The sequence below is a fragment of the Anomaloglossus baeobatrachus genome, chromosome 7 (assembly GCF_048569485.1).
Source record: "Anomaloglossus baeobatrachus isolate aAnoBae1 chromosome 7, aAnoBae1.hap1, whole genome shotgun sequence".
Classification (NCBI taxonomy): domain Eukaryota; kingdom Metazoa; phylum Chordata; class Amphibia; order Anura; family Aromobatidae; genus Anomaloglossus; species Anomaloglossus baeobatrachus.
The window spans coordinates 260,506,672-260,518,926 of record NC_134359.1 but is presented as its reverse complement, the minus strand read 5'-3'; the positions used below and the strand labels follow the sequence as shown (position 1 = coordinate 260,518,926).

Sequence of the window (12,255 nt, the reverse complement as noted above, 5' to 3'; positions counted from 1 at the left end):
AGCATTGCAGCTTAAAGTCTCCGCACTACTGGAATGGTGGGTCAGTCTCCACAAGGAGAATAGCTTCCCCTTTACACCCCATCTTAAGGGTGCTTTACACACTGCGACATCGCTAGCGATGTCGCGAGCGATAGCACCCACCCCCGTCGTTCCTGCGATATGTAGTGATAGCTGCCGTAGCGAACATTATCGCCACGGCAGCGTCACACGGACATACCTGTTCTGCGATGTCGCTGTGGATGCCGAACAATCCCTCCTTCAAGGGGGAGGTTCGTTCGGCGTCACAGCGACGTTTCAAAACAGCCGTCCAATAGCAGAGGAGGGGCGGAGCTGAGCGGTCGGAACATGCCGCCCACCTCCTTCCTTCCTCATTGATGGTGGACGCAGGTAGGGAGATGTTCGTCGTTCCTGCAGTGTCACACATAGCAATGTGTGATGCAGCAGGAACGACGAACAACCAGCGGCATGCACAATCACCGATATTTCGTAAAGGAGCAACGTGTCAACGATCAACTATTTTTGACGTTTTTGTGATCGTTGATCGTCGCTGCTAGGTGTCACATGCTGTGATGTCACTAACGACGCCGGATGTGCGTCACTAACACCGTGACCCCGACGATATATCGTTAGCGATGTTGCAGCATGTAAAGCACCCTTTAGCCTCTCATATAGCCAGATCAGATCTCATACTTTGCACTGACGAGGGACAACCATCCCGAAAAACCATGTCTGCAAATTGAGGTTCTGGTCTGGCATAAATCCCAAGTCATATGACAAGGCTCGTTAAAGGGTCACTTTTGACTTTTATGATTGCTACTTCCAATAGGTGGCACTAGAGTTCATCGAATTGATTACTGAAGAGACAATTTGTATATTTCCCAGAGGAGCATTACGGCTTTAAATCTCCTCACGACTGGCATGCTTGAATGGTGTGTCAGTCTCCGCAAGAAAAATAGCTTCCCCTTTAGACCCTGTCTTAGCCTCTCATACAGCCAGATCAGATCTCATACTTTGCACTGACGAGGGGCAATCACCCCGAAACATTGTGTCTGCAAATTGAGGTTCTGATCTGGCATAAATCCTAAGTCATATGACAAGGGTCGATAAAGGGTCACTTATGACTTCTAGGACTGTTGGTGCCAATAGTTGGCGCTAGAGTTTGTCTACTGCCTCCCTTAAGCATCAATTCAAGAGTAAAATCTGTCTTTGGTGACTACATATTTTCCCATTACAGAGATAGGAGATGGCAGTTGGTACTCATTAGTGTCTATGGAGAACTGCATCTGTCATTTCAAGAGTTACTTGCAGTGTCTGCCTTTCGTTCCTTCCCTCTCCATAGAATTTTAAAAACACTAAGGCCACATTTGGTGCGAAAATGTTCTGCATGAAAGCTGCACCTTCTGGCAGAAAAACGCTCCAAAAACACGTGCGCTTTTTATGCATTTTTCTAGTGAAGTCAATGGTTGGAAGAGCTTAAAAATGCCCCAACTATTGACAAACTGATTTTTTTTCTGCACCAAAATCTGCAAGGAAAACAAAAAAGCAGCGTGTGCACAGTGCTTCAGAAATCTCATAGACTTTGCTGACTGCAGGATAAACATGCAGATTTTGGTGCAGATTTCTTAAACACCGCATCAAAAAAGCACCGTGTGCACAGGGCCTTACCCTCCTCTCTGTTCTCGGTAATGAAAAAGTCTGTCTTTGCTGAAAAAAAGATTTTACCCATGAATTGAGTGTAAAAGATCAGTTCAGGAAGAGAAAAAAGCTGATTTTTCTGGTAAGATATATTACAAAGATTCTTATTTTCATTTGTACCATTGATTTATGTAACAATGGCTACTCTTTAAGGCCCAATAAGTGATAAATTGCGAATTCCTGATCATCCAACCAATCCTGACCAAGATCAAGGCTCATGTATGCCTCCTCTCAATTCATTGTCTATGGGACTGTTCAAATAGCACTGTGTGACACACCTATAGACAATGAATGGGGCCTTGGTGCACAAGCAGGGCTGTTACTGTGTTCAAATGGGGCACTTTAGAGCTTTGTTCTTAGGATCTTATCGGGGCGAACATATAATTGTTCCAACCTGTGCAGCCGCATATGGGCCCAAGAGGTAAGGGGGCCATTTGCACCTCCAAAGCAGGTGGAATTTTGCATTTTTAGGAGCTCTAAGGCTGCAAAGGGCCCATATATTCTTCTTGCACAGGGGCCCTCTTTTGTCTGTGTTCACCGGTGGATCCTATGGATAGGTGATGACTTGCAAACATGGGAATACCTCTTTTATTATCAAGAAATGGCTTATTCTGACAACCAGAGCAGTAAAGTTACTATCTGTTCCCATGACCATTAAGGAAGATACAATTAAAAGGGTTGGACACCCCCTTTCGTAAATGACAAAGTTCCCTGAATGAAATAAGAAAAGCTTATACTCGCCTCCCGTACTAGCCATGTTCCAGCAGCCGGCACCAGGTCTTCCGGCGATCACTTGATATTATTCCACGTGAGCGCTGCAGCCACTCATTGACCATGACAATTAGTTGGCTGCAGCACTCTCACGACATGACAATATCACAAGAGTGCCGCATGACCTAGTGCCCACCGTCATCACTGTGGCGGGAGATGAGCGTAAGATTTTCTTATTTTACTCGAAGAATTGGCGTTTAAGAATGGGTTGTCCAAGTAGTGGACAACCCCTTTAATAAACCATATCATTAACATTCATATAAATGTAAGCATTTTTCATTAATGCATTGTCTATTTTTGTACCAAGTTCAGGAACTAGTAGGATTGTATTTGCCAAATAAAGTAAAACATAGAACGTGACCCATAGTTTTCTGATAGAGTAAGAGAATCCGACAAATAAGAATTAAAGGGGTTTCCGACAAACAAAGTAAATTTTAAGGTTGATTTTAATCAATAGATCTTGGAATAATAATAATTTCCACAATTGGATGTGTTAAAAAAAAATGTTCCTATGCTGATATAATGTTATACATGTGCCCCTGCTGTGTACTGTGTAATGCCTGTGTCTGACTGTACAGGAACATGGTCTGATCCTACCACATCTCCTGGGCCGGGGAGGACGCAAAAAAGTATAAAGACATTTCAGCACGGGATGGCAAATAACTCTTTCTTAAAGGGAAATCATTTCTTAAAAACAGGCAGGAAAATGTTTTACCTCACAGAAAGAATCAGCTGTGCTCCCTCTCTTTTGTGTCCTCCCCTGCCCAGGAGATGTGGTATGAACAGACCATCTAGATTAGAAGAAGACCAGCATCCTCAGTATATTAAAACCTTTGCTTTATTCTTCCAAAAGTTAAAACATAGACCATGTCCCTGTTCGGTTAGACACAGCCATTACACAGTACACAACCAGGGACACATATATAAGATTATCTCAGCACAGGAACATTTTTTTTTAAACAAATCCAATTGTGGAAATTATTATTATTATTATTATTAATTAATTTTTTATTATTATTATTATTATTATTATTATTATTATTAATGATAATAATAGTAATTATTATTATTATTATCATTATTAAATCTATTTATTAAAATCAACTTTAAAATGAACTTGCTTTGTGGGGAAACCCCTTTAAGTAGCGGTAAACCTTAAAGATGCCATAACAAAGCCCAGAGAGAATATCCGTATATTCCACCTCTTCTTGCTATCCGCATACATAGGATTACCTTGTGATGGTATTTTCTGTGTTCGCTCCTGAAGGCCATATCATTCTGAGTCATTTATTGTCGCTGTGATGTTTTAGGTGGAATTTTGGAACTGGAAGGGGGAAGTGAGCAAACATGCGTACACAATAATGTCACACCACAGTATGCAGACTGACATCTCCTTCCTACAACAAGCCGTCATGTAAGTATCTAATGTGATGATGTAATATAATGCATATATAAGCCCATTGTGGCGCCATCCTCTGAATGGTTGGCACTTAGCGCACTTACTTAAATTTGTATTTTACATATAATAATTCAATAAATGCAATCGGTTGCAAAAGCTAAAACACACATTAGGGTTTGCTACTTTTATACAACCTCTGGGACTTTTCCTATTGCTATATTTTAAAGGGAATCTTTCACCAGGTTTTTGCTCCCCCATCTGAGAGCAGCATAATGTAGGAGTAGAGACCCTGATTCCAGCAATGTGTCACTTACTGAGCTGCTTGCTGTATTTTTGGTAAAATTACTATTTTATCTACTGCGGAACTACCAGTCCTCTGAATGCTGAGCTCTGTGTAACCCCACTCACATCACTGATTAGAAGCTTTCTGTGTACACTGTGCATAGGCAGAAAGTGATAAGGGCAGGATTATACACCAGTCCTCTGAATGCTGAGCTCAGTATAACCCTGCCTACCCCACTGATTGGCAACTTTCTGTGTACACTGGCATAGGCAGAAAGTGAAGAAAATGGGGTTATAAACCAGTCCTCTGAATGCTGAGCTGTATATAACCCTGCCCACCTCATTGATTGTCAGCGTTCTGTGCATAGGCAGAAAGTGAAGAAAGTGGGGTTATACACCAGTCCTCTGAATGCTGAGCTCTGTATAACCCCAGCCACATGACTGATTGGAGGTTTTCTGGGTATACTGTGCATAGGCAGAAAGTGATGAGGGCGGGATTATACACCAGTCCTCTGAACGCTGCGCTTTGTATGACTCCACCCACATCACTGATTGAAAGCTTTCGGTGTACACTGTGCATAGGCAGAAAGTGATGAGTGGGGTTATACATCAGTCCTCTGAATACAGAGCTCTGTATAACCCCGCCCATGCCACTGATTGGCAACTTTGTGTGTACCCTGTGCATAGTCAGAAACTGATGAGGGTGAGGTTATACACCAGTTCTCTGAATGCTGAGCTCTGTATAACCCATCCCACATCACTGATTGAAAGCTTTCTGTGTACACAGGACATAGGCAGAAAGTGATGAGGGCAGGGATATACAGAGGTTTACTAGTCCTCTAATGATAATCTGCTGCTGATTAAAACAGTGATATTATCAAAGCTACAACAAGCAGCCCAGTAAGTGACACATCGCTGGAATCAGGATCTCTGTCTCTACATTATGCTGCCCTCAGATTAGGTGGCAAAACCGTAGTGGTAGATTTCCTTTAAAATAGAATGTGTGTATGTATATATGTATATGTACAGTTAGGTCCAGAAATATTTGGACAGTGACACAAGTTTTGTTATTTTAGCTGTTTACAAAAACATGTTCAGAAATACAATTATATATATAATATGGGCTGAAAGTGCACACTCCCAGCTGCAATATGAGAGTTTTCACATCCAAATCGGAGAAAGGGTTTAGGAATCATAGCTCTGTAATGCATAGCCTCCTCTTTTTCAAGGGACCAAAAGTAATTGGATAAGGGACTCTAAGGGCTGCAATTAAGTCTGAAGGCGTCTCCCTCGTTAACCTGTAATCAATGAAGTAGTTAAAAGGTCTGGGGTTGATTACAGGTGTGTGGTTTTGCATTTGGAAGCTGTTGCTGTGACCAGACAGCATGCGGTCTAAGGAACTCTCAATTGAGGTGAAGCAGAACATCCTGAGGCTGAAAAAAAAGAAAAAATCCATCAGAGAGATAGCAGACATGCTTGGAGTAGCAAAATCAACAGTCGGGTACATTCTGAGAAAAAAGGAATTGACTGGTGAGCTTGGGAACTCAAAAAGGCCTGGGCGTCCACGGTGACAACAGTGGTGGATGATCGCCGCATACTTTCTTTGGTGAAGAAGAACCCGTTCACAACATCAACTGAAGTCCAGAACACTTTCAGTGAAGTAGGTGTATCTGTCTCTAAGTCAACAGTAAAGAGAAGACTCCATGAAAGTAAATACAAAGGGTTCACATCTAGATGCAAACCATTCATCAATTCCAAAAATAGACAGGCCAGAGTTAAATTTGCTGAAAAACACCTCATGAAGCCAGCTCAGTTCTGGAAAAGTATTCTATGGACAGATGAGACCAAGATCAACCTGTACCAGAATGATGGGAAGAAAAAAGTTTGGAGAAGAAAGGGAACGGCACATGATCCAAGGCACACCACATCCTCTGTAAAACATGGTGGAGGCAACGTGATGGCATGGGCATGCATGGCTTTCAATGGCACTGGGTCACTTGTGTTTATTGATGACATAACAGCAGACAAGAGTAGCCGGATGAATTCTGAAGTGTACCGGGATATACTTTCAGCCCAGATTCAGCCAAATGCCGCAAAGTTGATCGGACGGCGCTTCATAGTACAGATGGACAATGACCCCAAGCATACAGCCAAAGCTACCCAGGAGTTCATGAGTGCAAAAAAGTGGAACATTCTGCAATGGCCAAGTCAATCACCAGATCTTAACCCAATTGAGCATGCATTTCACTTGCTCAAATCCAGACTTAAGACGGAAAGACCCACAAACAAGCAAGACCTGAAGGCTGCGGCTGTAAAGGCCTGGCAAAGCATTAAGAAGGAGGAAACCCAGCGTTTGGTGATGTCCATGGGTTCCAGACTTAAGGCAGTGATTGCCTCCAAAGGATTCGCAACAAAATATTGAAAATAAAAATATTTTGTTTGGGTTTGGTTTATTTGTCCAATTACTTTTGACCTCCTAAAATGTGGAGTGTTTGTAAAGAAATGTGTACAATTCCTACAATTTCTATCAGATATTTTTGTTCAAACCTTCAAATTAAACGTTACAATCTGCACTTGAATTCTGTTGTAGAGGTTTCATTTCAAATCCAATGTGGTGGCATGCAGAGCCCAACTCGCGAAAATTGTGTCACTGTCCAAATATTTCTGGACCTAAAGGCCACTTTACACACAGAGATAAATCTGTGGCAGATCTGTGGTTGCAGTGAAATTGTGGACAATCAGTGCCAGGTTTGTGGCTGTGTACAAATGGAACAATATGTCCATGATTTCACTGCAACCACAGATCTGCCAAAGATTTATCTCTGTGTGTAAAGTGGCCTTAACTGTATGTGTGTGGTGTGTGTGTATGTATGTATATGTATGTATATGTGTGTGTGTGTGCGTGTATGTATATGTATGTATGTATGTATATGTGCGTGTGTGTGTGTGTGAGTGTGTATGTATGTATATGTATAAGTATGTATGTATATGTGTGTGTGTGTGTGTGTGTGTGTGTATGTGTATGTGTGTATATATATATATGTGTGTGTGTGTGTGTGTGTGTGTGTGTGTGTGTGTGTGTGTGTGTATGTATGTATATATATATATATATATATATATATATATATATATATATATATAATATGAAAGGGTGGTGCAGATGGGTGGAAGTAAATTACAGGCAGGTTGTATTGATGGATACATTAGGGGGGGATATGACTTTACGAAGCTGAAGCTCAGGCTGAGAAGTAGTCCCTTTCTAGGTGACACATTGGCTTGAGGCACACAGTAATTTCGGGAGAGCCGCTGATCACACAGGTACTTGACTGACTCTTGCTTTGAACCTTTATATTGTTGGAGAGTATATCTTGTCTCCGCTCCACAGATCTTGTGCGGAGCTTTTATTAAAGTCATTGAATGGCATCTAAAGCTGGTGAAAGGAAATGTCAGAGGCCATTGATTCACATGGTGCGGGATAACGGGCAGAGCGCTGGCACACTCATCTAATCCTCTTTAAGAGCAAGCTTGATACTTATTGATCTGTGAACCTGAAGGGCTCTCACCATCTCCCACTAAAGACTGGAGTTTTATTATTAGACCTCAAGATACTTTGTCTCTAGAATCTGAAATTACTATGATTAAAGAATAATCTAATGGGAAGAATCACTGGGAATGAGATGGTGCGTGGATGTATTTTATAATTATGAGCTGAAATGGATTTCTCACTTATGGGATTTTCTATAAAAAGGCCATTTTGGTCATTCTGTTAACCCCTTCTCGACCTATGACGTATATTTACGTTATAGGACATCTCCTTTGCTTTGATGCGGACTCACATGCTGATCAGATCAGCCAACATATGCCTCTAACAGGCACGGGTGGATCAGAGATCCGCCCGCGGCTATTCACCAGTTAAATCCCGCTGCCAATCTCTGACACTGGGACTTAACTCGTGCCAGCAGGGAGTGCGTCATTCCCTGCTCTCATCGGAGGCCGTGTAATGTGACCGTGGGGAGCCAATGGGTTGTCATGAAAGCCAGGGGTCAACTGATGTAGTCTGTGTCTGCCATTACGAACTTCCTGTGAACGCCGCCTTCGAGTGACATTCATAGGAGATTGTGATTTCTTATGTACAGAGCGGTGCTGATGCTGACTCACTCTGGTGCTGACTCACTCTGGTGCTGACTCACTTTGGTGCTGACTCACTTTGGTGCTGACTCTGATGCTGACTCACTCTGGTGCTGACTATGGTGCTGACTATGGTGCTAACTCACTTTGGTGCTGACTCTGATGCTGACTCACTCTGGTGCTGACTCACTCTGGTGCTGACTCACTCTGGTGCTGACTCACTTTGGTGCTGACTCACTTTGGTGCTGACTCTGATGCTGACTCACTCTGGTGCTGACTATGGTGCTGACTATGGTGCTAACTCACTTTGGTGCTGACTCTGATGCTGACTCACTCTGGTGCTGACTATGGTGCTGACTCTGGTGCTAACTCACTTTGCTGCTGACTCTGATGCTTACTCACTTTGCTGCTGACTCTGATGCTGACTCGCTTTGGTGCCGGCTCACTCTGGTGCTGACTCTGATTCTGATGCTGGTACTAGTGCTGACGTTGTCACTGGTGCTGATGATGCTGCTGATGCTGCTGCTGACACTAAGACCTCAGTTCCACTTACGTTCATTTTTCCATATGTTTTATTGGATTGCACTCGTCCGTACGAGTGCAATCCAATAAAACATATGGAAAAATGAATGGTATGATTTGAAACGAAATAAAAGACAAATGCTTCTAGAGCTATTTCAATGGAATAATAGGAAAGTTATGGCATTTGTAGGGGGAGGGAAGAAAAATAAAAAAAAACTGTCTGCGGCAGAAAGGGGTTCAAGAGAAATAAAGACTTTCAATTAATAAGGGAATTTCCATCACATGGTTTTAAGACGTGGAGAAATTCGTCAAAGGGAACGTCTCATCAGAAAATAGCCTATTGTTTACTTAAAGATATGTTTAAAATTATTTTTTATATTTTAAAGTTTTTATTGAAATGTTTGCTACTTTTATAATTCAAGTGTGGGGGAGATCACACATTGTGTAAAGAAAAAAAAAACATTAAAATTATGTGTAATAAGGACACAATTAAGAGTCCAGGAAAAATAGCGCTGAATGGGAGAAGTATAAGAACATTTATAGATTCTTGCATTGTAGATTGCAGAACTGTTTTGTCACTAGAAAAACATCTATAACAAAAAATAGTAAAGTGTTGCAATTTCAGAGTGATCGATGAGTCTTACAAAGTGTATACTAATGGTAAACTGCACTGACTTTATTTTCTCTCAAAAAGAAAATGGCAAGCGTTCAGCAAACACCACCAAGTGCAACCCCTGGACTACAGTTATCTGCTTGGACTTCTTAAGAACATTGAAGAGCAATGGGAACCAACCCTGTGTACAAGAGAACTGGTATCCTCTATAGATAAGCTGTGATCTGTCTATCCATCTATGTAGACCTATCCATCTGTGTCCATCTATGTCTGTCCATCTATGTAGATCTATCTATTTATCTATCTATGTAGACCTATCCATCTGTGTCCATCTATGTCTGTCTATCTATCTATCTATCTATCTATCTATCTATCTATGTATCTATCTATTTATCTATCTACGTAGATCTATCTATCCATCTGTCTCCATCTATGTCTGTCTATCTATCCCTCTATCTATGTAGATCTATCTATCTATCCATCTATGTAGATCTATCTATCTATCCATCCATCTATCCATCTATCTATCTATCCATCTATGTAGATCTATCTATCTATCCATCCATCTATCCATCTATCTATCTATCCATCTATCTATCCATCTATGTAGATCTATCCCTCTATCCATCTATGTAGATCTATCCCTCTATCTATCTATGTAGATCTATCTATCCATCTATGTAGATCTATCTATCTATCTATCTATCCCTCTATCTATCTATCTATGTAGATCTATCTATCCCTCTATCTATCTATCCCTCTATCTATCTATCTATGTAGATCTATCTATCCCTCTATCTATCGATCTACCTATAGATCCATCTATCCATCTATGCAGATCTATCTATTATCTATCAATGTAGATCTATCTGTCCATCCATCTATCAATCTATGTCTATCTTATCTATATCCATCTATCAATCTATGTCTATCTTATCTATATCCATCTATGTAGATCTATCTATTATCTATCACTATAGATAGATAACTAACAGATAGATATATCTATGCATCTATCCATCTATGTAGATCTATCTATTGTATAATAAAAATAAATCCTGTCCGCATGGTTTATTGTATATGGGTATCACAGAGGGGGTCTCTCTCAGGAACCCGCTTAGGCTGCTTTCACACATCAGTTTTTTGCCATCAGGCACAATCCGGCAAAAACATGAAAAAACGGATCCAGCATCTGTTGCCACTGGATCCGTTTTTTCCCCCATAGACTTTCATTAGCGCCGGATTGTGCCGGATGGCCTTGGGTTTCATCCGGTTTTTGCCGGATCTGGCAAAATTTACTTGTCCGGCGGCCGGATGAAACGTTGAAGTGAATGTTTTTGTGTCCGGCAAAAAAACGGATTGCGCCGGATCCAGATCCATACGGCGTGTTTATAAGGGAAGCCTATGAACGCAGGATCCGGTGTAATGCGGCAAAAAAACGGATACGGTTGCCGGATACGTTTTTTTGAACTGAGCATGCTCAGTATCACAACGGATCCACAACTGAAGGAGCTGATGGAAAAAACTCATGCAACTGATCCGTTTTTTCGCTGAATCGTGCCTGATGACAAAAAAATGGTGTGTGAAAGCAGCCTTAATAAGCCACAGCAGATCATTCTGAGCAGCTATCGTTCTGGTGGTCTCACATGCTTCTTTTATGATGTAATACCTTTTTTCTTCTTTCTTTGGTGTAAATGGTCTCTTCCAAACAGATTGTACGACATTCTCAGTAATAGAAATCTCTGGGTAGTGTCAAAAGGTTGTAAAAACTCTATATAATCTAGCTTTCCTTCACCTCGGACTAAAGTTAAAGGGGCTGTCTATTTTTGGGGACTTTTTTTGTTACCTGCATGCATGTACGTATTTCAAGCTAAAAATGATTTTTACAGTATGGTTTCATAAAAAAAAATTGCACTGTTTGCCTTCTATAGGTTTATGTTACACTGACTATTGCTGACTGCTTAATGAGTTAAAAGGGTTTACCCATGATCAAAGTTAATTTTAAAGTTGATTTTAATCAATAGATCTTGGAATAATAATAATTTCCCCAATTGGATGTGATTAAAAAAAATGTTCCTGTGCTGAGATAATCTTATATATGTGTCCCTGCTGTGTACTGTGTAATGGCCGTGTCTGACCGTACAGGGACATGGTCTGATCATACCACATCTCCTGGGCAGGGGAGGACGCAAGAGAGCACGGGATTGCAACTGAGTCTTTCTGAGTTTAAACATTTCCCTGGTTTGTTTGTTTTTTAAATATCTTACCCATAGAAGATATCTTTATTACTTCCTCCCCTGCCCAGGAGCTGTGGTATGATCAGACCATGTCCCTGTACAGTCAGACACGGCCATTACACAGTACACAGCAGGGACACTTATATAAGATTATCTCAGCACAGGGACAATTTTTTAAAACACGTCCAATGGTGGAAACTATTATTATTCCAAGATCTATTGTTAAAATTAACTTTTTCCATTTGTGGGAAAACCCCTTTAACTGACAATCCATCAATCAGTTTGCAATGCAGTCTGAGAGTGATTTTGCATCTCTTTTCTTATTTAGCTCATCTCAGTTAACTTATGAGTACATACAGGGAACCAAAGAGCCTGTATAAGCTAAACTGTGCAAAATTTGTAATGAATCACAATCGCAAAACTCATTTTTAGCCCAAAATACATGCACTTAAGTAAAAAATAAAACAATGTTGACAACGGTGGCCACTAGTGATACTCTTAACTAGTGATGAGCGCGCACTACCATGCTCAGGTACTCGTAACTAGTGATGAGCGGGCACTACCATGCTCGGGTACTCGGTACTCGTAACTAGTGATGAGCGGGCACT

At 41.1% G+C, this 12,255-nt stretch overlaps 1 protein-coding gene across 1 annotated transcript in view; it reads left to right on the top strand.

The window, feature by feature from the left end:
* BAIAP3 (BAI1 associated protein 3) overlaps positions 1-12,255 on the top strand; it is a 335,128-nt gene that overhangs the window by 255,734 nt on the left and 67,139 nt on the right. The window contains exons 14-15 of the mRNA XM_075318086.1: positions 3,777-3,880; positions 9,492-9,609. Of these exons, the coding sequence (XP_075174201.1) occupies positions 3,777-3,880; positions 9,492-9,609 (222 nt within the window). The remainder of the gene's footprint in view (positions 1-3,776; positions 3,881-9,491; positions 9,610-12,255) is intronic.